Raw genomic sequence first — 18,333 nt, 5'->3', positions numbered from 1 at the left:
TATCTGACACTCTGCTTCAGTGCTTACGTATATTATTTTCACATTTATATAAATAATATCTCTGTTCAACTGGCTGTCTCATTTTTTTCCACACACTCAGGATAACCCTGAAGTCAGTCCGAGCCTGAGCTCCAGCAAACGTCTTAGCAGGAGCAACATCGACCTATCTGCCCCTAGTGAGACCCGCAACAGGAAAACTCCACTCAGCCGCAAACAGAGCGACTCGTATGATGCAGACTCCTCTGGCAGCCAGCACCACCCATTCCTTAGCAGGTAATGTATACAAGAACAGAGACCAAATGCTGTTTTATGATGCTGTGACTAAGTGTTTCTATTACAATATTTTCTCAATACAGAGATAATCCCTGAAGAGGCATTTTCAGGATTGCTCTTATTTTTTTGTAATAGTCTGACATGTCAACATTGGCCTAACCAATGGTGTGAGCTTGAGGTGGGACTTTGTTTTTGTTCAAATAATAGCAGATGGGAAGTAAACTGGCATTTTTTTTTTTTTAATTCTTTTTGGGGCAGATCAGCATCCTTAGTCATTCACTATTTTTAGGATGAATATATTTCTTTTTTGGTAACACGAAATCAGAACAAGATTACCCAGATGTGTCCCCCTGGCCAAGCCATCCATAAATGTGTCACTCTTTTTCCCATTTCTGTTTATCAATATTGGCTGCTCGATGGCATGTTACATGCTGCAGTGCTATTAATAGTCACAGCTGCAGTCAGTGTGCAAGTACTGTATGAGAGACTGAGGCGCAGACTGAACGATGCCTTTTCAATAGAAGTTGCTCAATGCCACAGTGGCAAAGGACCAAACGTCCAACTGTTTATCTTATAAATGATCCTTTTTAGGGTATTGATGTGTCAAGAGAGATTTCTCAGCATTATTGTTGTCACAAACCTGCAGCACAGCTCTTTTACTAAAATAGTTCCTGAAATTCCTGCATACAACAATAGCATTCCATGTTTTTACCCTCAATTAGTGCTAGCAATTTATGCCATTGTGCATAAAATTAGTTGTCTACTTATAAATATTTGAGTTAATACTGAGCTGTGTCATGTCGAGGGGTAAGTTGAGTCACTGTAGAATACATTAATTGTTTTAAATCAAATTTAAACACAAATAAGTATTGTACGGAACATGTGAATGTATTTGAGTTATTGAGTTATTCCACCATTGACGCATATCTTCTGATCTTGTATTCATGACTAGCAGTCCATAGTTTCCTTTGTCATGATTTTTTTTCAACAACAAAGAATCACATTTCATTATCTTCTTACATCATAAAATCATCTTATGCAATAACATCTTCTCTTAACAACTTGTTTGACTATGCTAATAACCACTTTTGCTGTCTCACAAAACTATACATGGTCAAAAGCTTGGTGTTCATCTTTATTTATTGCATATGCATCAATAACTTTTCACGTGCGCTACATAAATGACTTCACTGAACATACGCAATAAGAACAAATATAAACCAAATATATTCAAGAGTAAATGTCTAATGAATTAACAACAAAAAAAAATACACAATAAAAATATGAAAATATAAATTCTGAAGTATGAAATATACATCAGATAGCTCAGTAATATATATTACAGTAATAAATAGATTATTTTAAAAATGCACTTCGCAATTTCCCAAAATATTGATCCCATAAGCCAGTCAGGAAATATATAATATTGTCTGATATTATAATATTAAATTATAATCAGAATATTTATCTAAAAGTTGTGAAACATTTTTTTGTAACTATTTATTTATGATATTATACTATTATTCTGGATATTTTAATGTTGTTAAACTATTTTCAACATATTTTACTTGTATATTATTTGTAATTTGTAATATTAAACTTTAATATTATATTATATAAATATTGTCAAAATGTAATATTTTATATTGTATTTTACATTATACTGTAATATTCAGTATATTTTATTAGTGACATTTTCAAAAAAAAAAAAAAAAAAAACTTTGCTTAATATTTCCTGGATGTTTAGCAACTTGAACAGCTTAATCAGAAGCATCTGGCACACTTTACCCCACAGGTGTCATTTTGGGAATAATTATTCATTTAAAAATTCATGCCTAATCTTTTGTGTTTTATATATACCAACAACAACATGATATACAAGCAATCTATTTTTGTATATTTATGTTTTTATACCTTGATCATTTTTTCATTTTATCTGCCGTGTAGAAAATACAAATTTATATGCAAAAATAAACAAAGTATTTTTTTGCAATAAAAATGTTGCTGGCTGGCCAAGTGATTGATTTTGATGATTGATCTAGTGACCTTCTCATTACCGGCCCTTGCATTGCAAGTTATCTTGCTATATGTTTTTATATCTTGGGCCTTTGTGCAGTCACTATAAGGCCGCTTAGAGAAGTGCTGGACAAAAGCACTGATTCTCACCCAGGACTGATAGCGCTGGACCTCAGGGAGACTTATCACTTAGCTCATCCATACCCCTCAGCTCTACTACAATTCACTCCCAATCATCTGTCCCCAGGGCCCTGTACACCCCATCCTTTTCACACTCAGTCTGAGGTGAGATAGCCAGTCAGAGTCTTTAAGAGCTTTTCTGTCATCGCTCGTAGCATGATGGTAATAAAGACAAACAATGTGCAAAAACGAGTGGAGATTTAAAAGGCAGTGAGGAAAAGTCAAGTAGTGTTTGGCGGTCTAACAGAAAGATTCTTGCTGTAATCCGTTGGGGTTAGATATAATTTTATATCAGTGTGTGCACTTTTTTTCTTGTTTACAAGAAAAACTGGCTCAGACAATTTAATTAAGAAATAATTGTCAAAGTTTTCCAGGTTTTTGACTACAAATATTCACAATTTAGCTTGAAGCACTTAGTAGCAAGTAAACTAACCATGTGCTTTGTTTTGTCTGGGTGGCTTAAACAACTCCCAGAGTGCCCAGACTCATCCAAAGGCAAAAACCTGTGGTGTAACTTAAGTAAATGTCAATTTTGTGTTTGTGTGTGTGTGTATTCAGTTTGATACAGGATGGAACGGACCTGAGACCAAGCAGCAGCACCAGTATATTGTTAAATCCAGGTCGCTTTGACTTTGAGGTGACAGATTGTTTTCTACTGGGCTGTCCTCTTGGATTGGTGCTAGCCATGAGACGCACTGTGCTTCCTGCCATCCAGGGTTGGTGTAGAATTTCTCCAATTAATGTCCAGAACACAATGTCCTCTTGATACATTGGCAGACATTCCCATTCTCCTCAGTCATATTTACAATTAATTTAGCAATTTCGATCTTTTCTTTTTATCATGCAGTGTCTCAGCTCCGGCCTGCGTGTTCACAGATCTTCAACCTGTTTTACCCCTCCGACCCGTCAGCCTCTAGATTGGAGCCCTTGCTGCACACCCAATTCCACAAACTGCCTCCGTTCCCTGTGCCCCGCTACCAGCGTTACCCTCTGGGAGACGGCCGCTCCACCCTTATCGGTGAGTGAGATATCCCTTTGAGAATCAATTAAACCGTTCGCTGCTGAATTACATGCACAAATAAAACACAATATTCACTCATCTGTTCCTTTTATTATGTTTCATAATTGCTTTGTCACAGTAATGCGCTTATCTTGGTTTTCCAAATTATCTCTGTGCTATTTTAAGGAATGATTCTGGTTCGGTTGTTAATGTTTTCTTGGGAAGAAACTACAGCCTTTCTCACTGGATTTTTTGGTGACTTCCTCTTTTTGCATGCGTCCTTTTCCTGACAGATAACTGCTAGCCTGAGCAATGCTGTGCCTTCTCTCACCCCGCTTACATTCTTTTACTCAATGTCAGATTCCCTGGAGCTTTACCAAGTTCTGGAGGCTGGTGTCTCGCTCCGTAATGAGCTCCTGATTTATTTGGAGCATATTTTATCCTGCTTTGCAGACAGGTTTAACTTATTTGTCATCCATTTTAGGATTGTCCTATATTGTAGACTAGGCCTAGAACTAGGACAAAATGTTATTGAGCTAATGATGTACCCTTTATAAACCTTTCAATGAAAGAAACACACCAAAATGTGTTATTTTAGTATTATTTATATACTGTTATACAGTAACATTTATGTGATTTTGTTGTTTTTATTAGACTTTTTTATATATTTCTATTTAAATCTGGTTTATTTTTAAGGCAGTTTTAATTTGACACATTCTAGCACTTCAGCTTATTTTGTTTCAGTTAGCTGCCAAGGCAAAGTTTCTAATCTTGCCTTTCTAACTTTTCGAAATTCAAGTTTTTCAGCTTTATTTCAATTAATGCAAACTATTTGTAATCGTGATAGTTTTGGTTTCAGTTGAAGACACAATATGTAAAATTTCACTGCTAGAGGTCACTTATTTAAACAAAGGCATAGCTTGATGACGCCTTGACTTCGCGGAATCATGCAAGTCTTCATGTCTAAAGCCGGTGGAAAAGAATCGGGATGGGACTCGGGCAGAAATCATGTTCATGGATTAGATTATTAGCGCTACTGTAGTATGAAGCAGAGCAGGGCAGAGTGCTGTGCGAACAGAAACGAGGCCACTGGAGCGATTGCTAATGAGAGACTTTTATTATGCCACAGTCGCCATTCTGCGTCTTCCTGTCAAGTGTATGTGAGGTAACGTAGCGCTGTTTTATTCTATTACATACATTTGTGTGTTGAAAGTTGTTATAGCGCTACTCTGCATTCGGTCGGTGACTACTAGATATTACGCATGGTAAAACATGGTACTCGCTGTAAATCAAGAAAATGAGATCTAAACAATAAGACTTACTGTGTTGAGCTATATGACATGATTAGTTTTCTGTCGATTACTGTATCCAAACAGTTGCTCACCTGTCTAATAAAACACATAATATATTAAAGCATCTTTCCATGGTTTCTACAAAATAAAACTGGAAACCGAGGGTAATGATGTATGGGTATGATATCATTGATAGGCGTCGCACTGACACTGTCTGTGTCCTAGTTAAAATTGCTTATATTTCTCTTGGGATAATGTAAGAAACATTTGGTATAATGTAAGTACACAAGTCAGCAAAATATATAACATTGTTCTAGTGGTTTTTGGGTATTTTAATCAAAATATCTTACATATTGTTCTAGTGGTTTTTGGGTATTTTAATCAAAATATCTTACATATTGTGCCTTTAAACAGTTACAACACTGGGCTAAAACAGGATCTTTATTGTAAATGAAACCTAAGATGTAAACTAATGAGTTAAAACATGTATACTGGAAAAAGTAATTAACATGGGGGAAATGATCCAGGCTAAGCCAGGGTAGTTGTTGTAAACTAAAACTATTGGTTTAAAAAACAAAGTAAACGAAGAACTAAAGTGAAGCAAAACTAAAAACTGTCTGAACTGAAATAAAAATAATAATCAACAAAAATAAACATACAAAACATTGATTTAAAAAATATCTTTATGAACTGAAATAATGAAAAGTAAACAAATCAAAGATAACATCGAAAAACATAAATACTCTACTCCAAATATGTGTAAATAAGCTGTTTTGGAGATCATTTGACAGGAAAGCAAATATATACAGTATTAACTGTGCGATCTTCCTGAATAAGAAGGGATTATAACTCATTGCAACAGAGAGTGGCATCAGCCATTGAGAGGAAAGAGTCTGTCTCTCACAGGAAATGTGACACTGACTTTTAATTATATCAAGTCTCACTCTGCTGATCATAGGCGAAGAATGCCACAATATTTGTTAGATACCGAGGCGTGGATGTGTCTAATTTAATGCATGCACACACCACTCAAACATGCTCTGTTTTAATGCAGTAGTTAATAATTGTTATCCTAATAGAGTATCTCTGAAACGACCTCCCATGTGTAAGGTTCTTTCATTATGAATCATTACAGATATACTCAGTGGGCATTTAATGTGAGAAATGTATCTGATATCCATCTGTTTTCATGTTTATGCTGTTCATGTGCATTTGGATTGATTCCTTTTTTATTTGGCGGCCAGCAAATCTGGAGCCATTCATTTCAAGTAGTTGAAATCCTAAAGGCTGCAATCCTAAAGCCATATGTGGAGCAACATCACAGAGTTCTTTTTCTCATTACGCTGAAGAACAGCTTGATTCTTTCCACTGAACTCTGTATTCCTCTCCGTATTCCCTTCATGCCCAGAGCTCATATACCACCTCGCCCTCATCTCAAAGGTCTCTCGTGTTATTCTACAGCGCAGTAAATGCTATGTCCTGCTGTCTTAGTCTTCCATCTTCTCTGAGTCGCCCGATCATTTTCAAGTCCAATAAGTCTGTATTTTGACACCTCCTATTGCGCTCTAGTACATTTTTCCTTCCGTCTATACTGTAGCTTGGTTATGAGGATGAGTGTCTCTCAGCAGTAAGGTCCATGCCAGCCGGGACTTGAAAGCCTTAGTGATCTGAAACTAAAGAAGACGACAACCAGAAGGTGCACAGTAATATGCTGACGCTTATAATGGGGAGGGAGGGAGGGTTGCGAGCAGTTTGAGCATACTTACCGAGCAGTAATGCCACTTATATATGTCCCGTGTCTAATAGGAGAATGGTAGTGATTGGAGCGATCTGAACTAACGCTGCACTCGATATGTTTGAAAGCACGGTCTTGCTTTGACTGCAGTGCGTAAGTAGGAATTGTATATGCTCTTCAGATCATTAAATGAATAGTGTATAGCAGGGGTGTCCAATCCTGTTCCTGGAGGTCTACTTTCCTGCAAAGTTCACCTCCAACCCTTGTCAAACACAACTGAACGAATTAAGTAAAGGCATAGCTCACCCCAAAAATTTAAATTCTGGCATTAATTGCTCACCCTCATGTCGTTCCAAACTTGTAAGACTTTCGTTCATCTTCAGAACACTAATTAAGATCTTTTTTGATGAAATCTAAGAAATATCTGTCCCACCATAGACAGCTACACAACTTGATCTTTTACGCTTCAAAAAGTTCATAAAGAGATCGATCCATAGACCTAATCCATGTGAACTGAACGGTTTAGTCCAAATTTTCTGAAGCAACTCAATTGCTATTTTGTGATGAACAGATTTAATTTAGGCTTTTACTCGCATTGTAAACACTGATCAGCGAACATAAACAGAAGCTCAACTGAACCTAAATGATGCATTCATATGGATTCGTTTTCCGATCTCTTTATGAACTTTTTGAAGTGTTAAAGATCAAGTTGTGAAGGCAGTCATTGGAGGAACAGACATCTCTCAGATTTCATCAAAAAGATCTTCATTTGTATTCCAAAGATGAACAAAAGTCTTGTTTAGAACAACATGAGGCTGAGTAATTTATGACAGAATTTAATTTTTCGGGTGAACTAACTTACCCTTTAAGATTTTTAGGAGCACATGATAATTGCAGACAGCTGTGTTGGATCAGGGTGGATCTGAACTCTGCAGGTAGGTATATCTTCTGGAACAGGATTGGGCTCCCCTGGTGTATAGTGCTCATCAAGTGCATACCAGGGGTGAAAAACTCAGTTCCTGAGGGCCACAGCCTTGCAGAATTTAGCTTGAACCCTAATTAAACACAGCTGATCCAGCTAATCAAGTCCTTTGGGCTTATTTGAAAACTACCGGTATGTGTTTTGGAGGAGGGTTGGAACCCAACCAGTGCTGCCAATTTAGCGATTTTGTCACTAGATGTAGCTACTTCCCCGCCCATTTTGAGACTTTTTTTTTTCTTTTCAAAAGCCTAGCGACAAATCTAGCAACTTCTTGGACAAACCTTGTCTAGATTCTGTGGACTCACCAGAATGATGTCATCTAGTTTTTCAACTTTCAACTGAAAACAATTGGCAACACTGCACCAAACCCTGCTGGGGCTGTTATGCATGTATACTCTTCATTAAGGGTCCGTTTACACAATACCGTTATGTTTACGTTTTACAGAAAAAGTGCAAAGGTTCATCTTTGTCATGTAAACGTACCCTAAGTGTATAGCCCATTAATCAGCAATCACTGACATGTTCTGTGATAAAGGAATGTAAAATAATGCATCAAAACTATGCATACCATTTTAATTCTCAGGAGAAAATAATACAATTTTGTTTCTTTAAATTACATGTTGGTAATTGTAAGTGTCACTAAACGCATATAAACAAACTTGTCTGGAGAGGATTCACGGTTGTGTATTGTTTACTCAGTTACTGATTCAACCAATTCAGTGAGTTGGGGATTCAAAGCAATAACTTATAGAAACATCTGTTATATTGATTCATTAACAAATGTTATGGCCATCATTTTATCTCAGGTCCCACTGTGTTTGATGAGTTAAGCCAAATGCAACAGAAAGATGCAGAATAGAAAACATTACTGTTACGGGCCTAAGATATTTTAACGTTTTTGAAAGAAGTCTCTTGTGTTCACAAGAGTGTACTAAAAACACATTCTGTCCCCTTTTTTCTGTCTCCATGTATCTCTTATTCTCATGTCTCACTTGACAATAATAATTGAATGGATGACTCATGAACTTAGGAAGTGGCTATTTAATTATTTGTTTTTGGTTATCCTCTTTGATGTATTAGCACTGCATCTGTGCAATCTTGCTGTACACAAGTCAAGTGTTTGTTCATTTGTCAAACTAATCTCACACAAATGTTTTGGTCAGTGTCGTGATCACAACAGAATATGTTTGCTACCATTTATATGCATGCTTCATCTTGGTAAGACTGAGCAGGATTGTTGTAAAAAGCCCATCGCTCACATAAATAGATGGCTTTGGTAACACTAATGAACTCTGTATCGAAAGTGTGATCAGTCTCCCTGTTCGTTCCTCATGTCTGCATAAAGAGCAGTCTTCTTTCCTGTATTCATTCAGGATTGGTGTAATGGTGCTGTCTGATTCCAGTCCACGCTTTCTGAAGAGAGAGCTCCTGTGAATTTGTATTCTGCGTCTGGCTCTGGGGCCTATAGTGACATGAGAAATTAAGCAGTGTAGCCATGCGTCCTGCGCCTGGCAAAAACTCCTCGGAAAAGGTCAAGCTGAGAGACTGTGGGGGTTAACTCTGCAAAAACATACCCAGATAGGAGAGCAGAAAGCTTGGCCCTCTGGAGCTTTTTGCAGATTGTGGCTATGCTTGAAGCGGGCATAAGCACATTCTGAACACGCCCTTAGTCTAGCTCTTAAAGATGTCAGCATGACTGGAAAGCAATAAAATCGCATGAGCTCGTTCTGATGGCCAGCGCTGATAGGGCTGCCCCTGTTTAGAATTCACATGCAGCCTCAGTATTGTGCTCCCTGTCTACCAGCCCTCCACCCTGCTCATCTCTTAGCCCTCTGTTTCCCCTTTTCCAGACCCCTATTACCAGAGGTGTAGCAATCATTATAACTCATCCCATCTTCTTTTTTGTAAGATTTGTCAGTTCGTAGATGGCAATCGTGCATAATTACGATTACAGAACATTGAAAATTGTTCCTGAAATCTTTGCAGATTTACAAAAATGTTACATGTATTGTTATTATTAATAATAATTTAATAAAAAAAGACATACACTGAGTTTCAAACTCCATTGTTTCCTCCTTCTTATATAAATCTCATTTGTTTAAAAGACCTCCGAAGAACAGGCGAATCTCAACATAACACCGACTGTTACGTAACATTCGGTGTGTACGCCCCCAATTTTTGCATATGCCAGCTCATGTTCAAAGCATTAGACAAGGGCAGAACGTCTGGATCTGTGCACAGCTGAATCATCAGACTAGGCAAGCAAGGATAATGGCGAAAAATGGCAGATGGAGCAATAATAACTGACATGATTCATGATAACATGATATTTTTAGTGATATTTGTCAACTGTCTTTCTAAATGTTTTGTTAGCATGTTGCTAATGTACTGTTAAATGTGGTCAAAGTTACCATCCTTTATTACTGTATTCACGGAGACAGGAGCCGTCGCTATTTTCATTTTTAAACACTTGCAGTCTGTATAATTCATAAACACAACTTCATTCTTTATAAATCTCTCCAACAGTGTGTAATGTTAGCTTTAGCCACGGAGCACTATCAAACTCATTCAGAATCAAATGTAATACATCCAAATATATACTATACTCACATGATCCGATGTATGCATGCAGCATGCATGACAAACATCTTGTAAAGATCCATTTTGAGGGTTACATTAGCTGTGTGAACTGTTTATGCTGGTTAAGGCAAGCGCGAGCTCCGGGGGCGGGGGAGCACAAGAATTAAAGGGGCCACAACCTATATATCGGTGCATAGTTAATGATGCCCCAAAATAGGCAGTTAAAAAAATGAATTAAACAAAAATCTATGGGGTATTTTGAGCTGAAACTTCACAGACACATTCAGGGGACACCTTAGACTTATATTACATCTTGTAAAAAGAAGTTCTAGGGCACCTTTAAAAATAAATGTGTGTGTGTACGTGACACAAATTTGTGTAATGACATGGGTATGACATGGGTATTACAAGGAGAGGGTGACTTATGAGGACATTACCCCTTGTCCCCATTTTTCAAAAGGCTTATAAATCATACAGAATGAGTTTTTTTGAAAAAGTAAAAATGTGCACAGTTTTCTGTGATGGGTAGGTTTATGTGTAGGGCTAATGTAGGGTGATAGAAAATACGATTTGTAAAGTAAAAAACCATTACGCCTATGGAATGTCCCCACAATTCACAACAACAAACGTGTGTGTGTGTCTGTGTCTGTGTCTGTGTATGTGTATGTGTATGTGTGTGTGTTTTAATTACAGTTGTCACTACAGTGTTTTAGGCAGAGTTTTGTTGCTAGAGTGATGGACATTTCTGTCAAGTTTTGTTTTAAAATTTTCAATGCGAGTGTGTCCGTGGAAACTAGGCATTTAAAACCATGTCATACTTATGAAAAGAGACTGATATGATTTAATGTGTCATCCCCTCACTTTTTGGATTGTTCCTACGCTCCTGACATCTAACCATCCACACCCCCCACATTTCAGTGACTGTCATTATAATTGAAGCTCTAGCCATTTGTGAGCCAGTGGCAAATGAGAGAGAAGCCAATTGCTGGAATGACAGAGGAGAGGTGCTCTTTACCACCTGTAGTGGTCAGTGGCACACAGCTGCCAAGGTCACACACACATATTCACGCTCACACATGCATGTGGTTGCACCAATAATGTGCGCCAGCCTAATGGGATGTTTTCTGCACAGGCTGCTGGACTAATGAAAACAGATTCAATTTGCCCCTGTCAGAAATAACAGGCCATGTGTGCACGAGGCAGCAGGCATATATAGGGACAGATTAGCCAAGACAGTCACTTAAAGAATTTCTGCCTGCACGTCGTTCTGTGTTCTCAAAGAGGGAGGAAAGGAGAGCGCTTGATCTCTGTCAGGAATCATTTGGAACCCTTGAACAAACATAGTTTGACGTTTTGTCGAGTTATATTGAGAGTGAAAGGGAGGCTTTTGTTGTTTGGTTGTGCAGTGGCTGAGGGTTTTATAAATTCAATTTAAACAGGCTCTTCAGGGGTCATGATGTGGTGTTGTCTATAATCAATCCAGTTCTCTTTCTTTCTGACTTTTTCGTACACAAATACACATTCATACTCGTGCATATCCATTAAATCAAGGAGAATCTCTAAAAATTATTGCCGAAGTGATTAATCATTCTGCCCTTGCAAAGCATTAGACGCATATAAATTGGTTATTTGGAAACATTAAAATATTTAAATAATTATTTATAACTTGAAATATATGTTTGTAAAAGTAAAATGTGGAGAAGTATTATTGCAGCTTTGTTTCATTTGTAGTTTCACTCCATTAGTCACCCAAGGCTGTTTGTTCTCCCTAAGGTATTGATTTGGAAGTAGTACCAGAGGCTGATATTGTACCAAAGCCAAAATTTTTGATATCGATCCAACCCTAATCGTCATCATGACCTTCATGTTTTCCCTCCAGTCAATGAAATCCATAGCTACCCTGACGTGTTCCTGCCCGGCAATAATGCAGTTCCGGTGGGCGCTTCGCACTCCTCTCCCCAGACGGAACACAGCACATGTAGGCGGGTGGGCGGTGAGGTCCGCAGGTCCAGTTTGACCAGCATGGACAGCCAGTTATCAGGCTGCTGGGAGAGCAGGCTGAACAGCACCATCGCCAACAGTGAGTGGGTAGCGGGTGGGCGAGCTTCGGGCACAAAATTAAACTCTCACTAAGTTTGTCTAAAGCTCTTTGATCTTTCGTCAGACCTGCTCTTTACTCCGTACCGCACAAACCTCATAATTAGAGATGCTTTTTGCTCTCCAGCCAAGCAATGCAGTGTTGAGAGTTCGTTGTGCTGCCAAAAGATCTGCCACAGTATATTTAACTCTGTTCAAGTAGATCATATCTCAGCTGCAGAGAAAGGACATAATGGCAGTTATTAGTCCAAAACATGGCAGTTTGATTGACGCTGCTTTATTCTTACAAGATCTGTCTGTTGCTAATGAGAAATATATAATGGTAAAATAGAGTCGAGTGTGCAATAATGTTTAGCATCATTTATAAAAATGGTCTTAAAGGGATAGTTCACCCAAAAAATGAAAATGATGTCATTAATTACTAACCCTCATGTTGTTCCAAACCCGTAAGACTTTCGTTCATCTTCGGAACACAAATTAAGATTTTTTTGATGAAATCTGAGAGCTTTCTGTTCCTCCATAGACAGTTACACAACTTCTAAAACACTTCTAAAAGGTCATAAATAGATTGTAAAACTAATCCATATGAATTAAATGGTTTGGTCCAAATTTTCGGAAGAGACACAATCACTTTATATAATGAACAGTTTGAATTTAGGCTCTTATTCACATATAAACATTCATCAACTCACTATTTACTTGACATATGTGAGAACCAATGAGGTTCATTCTCGTGTGTTACACAGCATGTTTAAGCTTCCGTAAGAGATTTGTTCCCGCGCGTCACGCAGGTTCGTTGAGCTTCTGTTTATGTTCGCTGTGTTCATATGTGAATAAAAGCCTAAATTATTCATAATATAAAGCAATGGCGTTTCTTCAGAAAATTTGGATTAAACCACTCATATGGATTAGTTTTATGTAGAGGAACTAGGGCTGCCCTCGACTAAAGATTTTTCTAGTCGACCAGTAGTCGTTCATTTAAGCCATTAGTCGACTAATCGCACATTTATATTTATAAGCCATAAATCATAATAATGAGCATTTAATCTTCTGTATACATAGCCTAATCAGTGCTCAAACACATGCATAAGGCTTGCCACAGTGCACCGGCAAACGTAACGATTATGAATGTGTCGTGAAAAAACAGCAAGGAGACTGTCTAAACATTTTAATAATTTATTGATAATGTTTTCTGTGTTTTCGGCTGCAGAGATTAAGTCAATAATGCTGACTCATCTCTCATCACCGCAGTAGTGGACGCGCCTATATGCAAGTTTCATATGGATTACATGATCTGAGAATATTTATTTTCCATTTGAATTGGCTCGTTTAAAAGTAGACATTCCAAGCTATAGATAATTTCTTGTGTCTGTGAGGAAAGCAGCCTATACGATGAGTTTCGGTTCATGCTTGTTACGAGCTCAAGTTCACCGAGACCGAGATCAGAAAACGCATCCTGATTGCTTTCATTGTTTTACAAAAGCACAACGTTTTGCTGTTATTGTGAGTTTACAGAAATAAAAGTAGACCCTTTACATTTTGCATTACTCTTATCTATGACCAAAAATGACAGAGTATTTTAAGTGCAGTGATCACACCGGCGCCTCCATGTCATGCAGTAAACACGCTCTCCACACAAACACTTGGATATGCGCCAAATAATAGCGCACATTTATCTATAGGCAAACATTAAAGAGAATGGACTAAAGTTGCGACTTACATGTTTCAAGTGATAAGCCATATTTGAGGTCGATAAATGATAGGTGAATGTTTGGATTTCCTGCAGTTAATGATCTGTGCCTCTAGGACTGCATGACCTCGCCACTTCCTGTGGAGATTTTTTAACCGATTAATAAAATCTTGGTCGAGCAAGCCTCTTCAAGTTGACTTAGTCGACTATTAGGGGGCAGCCCTAGGAAGAACAGAAAGCTCTCAGATTTCATCAAAAAGATATTCATTTGTGTTTCAAAGATGAACGAAAGTCTTAATCGTTTGGAACAACACAAGGGTGAGTAATTAATGACATCATTTCATTTTCGGGTAAACTATCCCTTTAAAACTGGGGAAACAATAAATAAACCTTACCTTTTGAACTAAACTGTGTATTTATGTGTGTGTGATAGTCTCCAGCATATGGTGGGGGTCTAAGCGGTTGGATTATGCTCTGTACTGCCCGGACGTCTTGACGTCATTTCCCACAGTGGCTCTGCCTCACCTGTTCCACGCTTCCTACTGGGAATCCACCGATGTGGTCGCCTTCCTTCTGCGACAGGTACATTCAGAGCAAATCACACCCAAGCCCCTATCAGATTTTGTAAAAAAAAAAAAAAAAAAATTATTTTGTTGTGCATCTTTATGGTCAAAGAAATGTAAATAACGTTTCACACTCCCTGACTATTGCTCTCCACATGCCAGAGAAATCAAATTCGTACTACATTACAAGATTTTAAATACCCTGTTCTCACAATTTTTACCTATCCTCTATCAAGAGAGTCTCTTTGCCTGCTCTTCTTGCTATGTTCCTAACTCATCCCCTTTACTTCCTCTTGGTCTTTTTTGCTGGAAATTTTGATTCACCCGAAGGACTGTATCCTATTCTAATATGCCTTTTTTTATTCATATCAGCCGTACCTCTGGCTGAGAGAAAAATAAATGTGGCACATCCTTCACTTTCAGAGACATTTGAAGATCAAATCACGATGTACTTCTCAATGCAGATGTATGCTTGCTTCACTTAAGAGTGCCAAATGCAAATAGCACCTCTATTAAATTCATTCTTAAGAAGATGTCTCAGCACAGGTGGGGAGGAAGTATTCAATTTAGGCAAATCATAGACCAATCTCTCTATCTTTCTGAATGCAGTTCCTTCATAATTGTCTTTGCCTGCATGAAAGAGAGATAGAGCTGACAAGAGTTCCAGCTGCAGTGTTCAGTTTAGGTGTCACGCCAGATAGTGTTGTTATCTATGTGCAAATTTTGTGCTTTGGTTTCATGTTTTATGTATTTAGTCTAATCTGTTTGTGTTAACTCTCCTTAGCGTATTATGTGTTCCTCAGGGCCTGCTAAATGGAAAGCTATCGCCGTAGACACAATTATGACATGATCAAGTCATTACACACCACTTATACATTTCAAAATGTCATGTGAAATGATGGAGTCTCACTGCAGTGTGTTGAGTCATTCAGAGATTTGAAGTATGAGAAACTAGGGATTTCTGTGCATTTTGGTCGCTTCGAGCGAGATGACACAATGTTATTTTACTATTATATAAACTATTATATAATTTATTCTTAGCTTTTATTTTCATTTTTGTGCTTTTGTCATTTTGATTAGATTTTGATATATTTCAGAGAAAAAAATAGTTTTTTTATTTAGTTAACAGTAAAAACATTGATGTGTAACTGACAGCTTGCTTAGACATTATGTGATTTCTATTTCTGCTGCATCACTAAAATCTAATTGTTCAAACCACCTGCTCCACATAACTGAAACAATCTTAAACAATCAAATATATTATTATTGGCTGTGACTGTCACGTCAGTTTGAACTGAAAAATATCTCTTGGGTCTTATCCTGATGGGTGTGTTTTAGGACTCAATGTCACTTGTATTCAGTTAGCGCTTTCACTGACAGTCTATATACAATATTAAAGGGGGAGTGTAATGCTAATTTTTGCATTCTGACTTATTTACACTGTTAAAGAGTTGCATTCTCATGCTTAACATGGCCAAAGTTTCAAAACACGAGTTGGACATATGACTGAGTATTTCCGTGCCAAATATACAACTTCCAGTTGTGGACATGTCTCGCAGATTTTTTTTCGAGTATGGCCTTTATGACATCATAAAAGGGTGGAATTCCTTGTATGGGCACTTCTCCCTGATAAGCGTGCGCACACACACCACCCAGAGCAAGAGCTCGCCCATCAACACACTTCGTTTGGGATACAGAAGCCGAGAGATTTTTCAACAATGGCTGTGTCCCAGTTCAGGGGCTGCACCCTTTGAAGGCTGCATACATCATCGAGGCAGTCGCATTTAAGAAAAATAACCGTTAGATTGCAAAGTAAGAAAGAAATTACAGTATTTTACGCCTCACAATGAATATCAGTCAGTTTTATTACAATACTTTTCTTAAAACAGACATCCTTGATGACGTATGCAGCCTTCAAATGCGACCTCCGGAGGACGCAGCCTCCGAAATGAGACGCAGCTCCTGTCACCGAAGGAGTGTGTTTTTGGTTGTGAGGGAAAGATTACCTTTTTCAGCTTCCCAAAGAACCCAGCGTTAAGGGAACAGTGGATGAAGTTTGTTTTTCCGGGGCAGCAACGGAGTTGTGCACATATGTTTGTTTGTTCCCGGGAATGCATGTTCGGTGAATAATACTTTGTAAACAAGTCCCAGCTTGATTTGGATTTGCGCTGGATTTGCAGATCGCGGGCGGTGAGTAAAGCTGCATCAGATGTCTGTGTTTTGTTGGCAATCAGCGCGCAAGTGCATATAATGTAAACAACAAAAACGTTTGATGTTGCAGCTAGCAGACGATCTCTACACAAAAGCTGCATGTGCTCGTGACTCTTTAGCTCTGCTCACGGTACTGATGGCAGGCACGCCTCCACGAGCTCAGCTTTTTTCGGAAAGACTCAGTACAGCGTATCTATCTTTTATAAATATGTGACCCGTCACGGAAACCAGGGACACAAGTCGGCAGCACAACTATTGAGCAAACTGAGAAAGAAGCGTTTTGTTTTGTTTTTTTTTCAAAATTAGTGATTTTCGGTTTTTTGCAGAATCTGTTAGTTGAAATCACGAAGAAGCATCTCCGTGTTTTAGGTAGCAGTATTGGTTTATTTAAAAGCGTACATTTTGAGGTTGAAATCTGCTTGTTTTCTATCTCGCAGTATGGGCGTGTCATTGTCTGTTTGTATTTCCATACTGGAATCGGATACGCCGGCTTTTGTTTCTTTCGTTATTGCCGCCGCCCTCCAAGGGAAGCGTGGCTACTTATTTATGCAGCACTCTGGCCGGCTCTAGCTGATATCAAAATTTAATGAAGATGGACACCGCAAAGAATATCGCAGACGAGCTGAACCGTGGCCATTACACCGAAAATGTTTTGAAGTACAACATACGGCTGGATTCTTTAGCTGCAGAAAAAAACAGTGGCAGGACATGCAAATTATTGGACATTTAGAGGCAAACAGACGCATAGTAGTGCAAACTTCGGAGATGGTTACATCCACAAAGAAGACCCTGTCAAAGAGAAAGTGTGCCCGAACAACTTATTTCATTGGAGGCAACGTTATCTTTTCTGTTTCTTATGGGGTGAGTTTCCATAAACATCAAAGTTTGTCATTTTGTGTTCATTCTAAGAACACGTAGGCTACACGTTATCTCATGTGTCTATTGTTATTAGCTAGCTCAGGACTTTCGTTTTAATTGTAATCGTTAGCATCGTATCACTTGCCAAAAACCCCCATTACTATAATGGGCTTTTAGATGGTAATGTTAGCATCTGCTATTATTTTAAATAACGTTTCAACTGCTTGAATTGACTGGTGTGAATGACTTAGCTCATGTAAACCTTATTATTCTTGAATTGAATGTGACGCTAATAATTTTAGCCAGTTACTACTTAATATTCTTAACAAGGATTTACTAATGTAATAGTAAATGTATCAGATTAAATTTCTACGTAAGTAGAAGTATAAAGTATCCGTAGCCATAAAATGTGCGTTATAAGTCAAAAGTAAAAGTATTTATTGAAGAGTTTAATGTACATGATTTTTTTAATCCTTTGACTCAAACCAGGTCTAACCACTAACTGAGGTCTAAACCAGGACTATACGGTTATCACAGAATCCTGTTCAAAAAGTCCTAATGTCAAAAAAGATAAATTACTGACATTTACAATGCACATTATCCTTTATTATTAATAGTATGCGGTCCGATTTTTCCCGTTGCGTCTGTCGTTGCTATGCAGCTTTACAGGGGGCATGGCTTATCTAAATGAGATGTAAATGAGCCCTTTTGTCACTCCCAGCAGGTGAGAATAGGCAAGAACTGCAAAATTAGAGGTCATTTTCTGCCCTTTGAGCTTTTTTGAGTGCCTACCTTCAAATGGCCACAACTTCTCCAAATATTATCAGATTTCCATGTGTTACACATCGTTGGAAAG

General features: G+C 38.0%; 1 protein-coding gene across 1 annotated transcript in view; it reads left to right on the top strand.

Moving 5' to 3' along the window:
* The window catches only part of pitpnm3 (PITPNM family member 3), a 111,738-nt gene that overhangs the window by 75,515 nt on the left and 17,890 nt on the right, over positions 1–18,333 (top strand). The window contains exons 9-13 of the mRNA XM_067365506.1: positions 101–273; positions 3,028–3,185; positions 3,317–3,487; positions 11,938–12,138; positions 14,279–14,427. Coding sequence (XP_067221607.1) covers positions 101–273; positions 3,028–3,185; positions 3,317–3,487; positions 11,938–12,138; positions 14,279–14,427 — 852 coding nt within the window. The remainder of the gene's footprint in view (positions 1–100; positions 274–3,027; positions 3,186–3,316; positions 3,488–11,937; positions 12,139–14,278; positions 14,428–18,333) is intronic.

The sequence above is a fragment of the Chanodichthys erythropterus genome, chromosome 17 (assembly GCF_024489055.1).
Source record: "Chanodichthys erythropterus isolate Z2021 chromosome 17, ASM2448905v1, whole genome shotgun sequence".
Taxonomy (NCBI): Eukaryota; Metazoa; Chordata; class Actinopteri; order Cypriniformes; family Xenocyprididae; genus Chanodichthys; species Chanodichthys erythropterus.
Note: the sequence above shows the minus strand (reverse complement) of the source record. Positions and strands in the feature narration are given on the sequence as shown.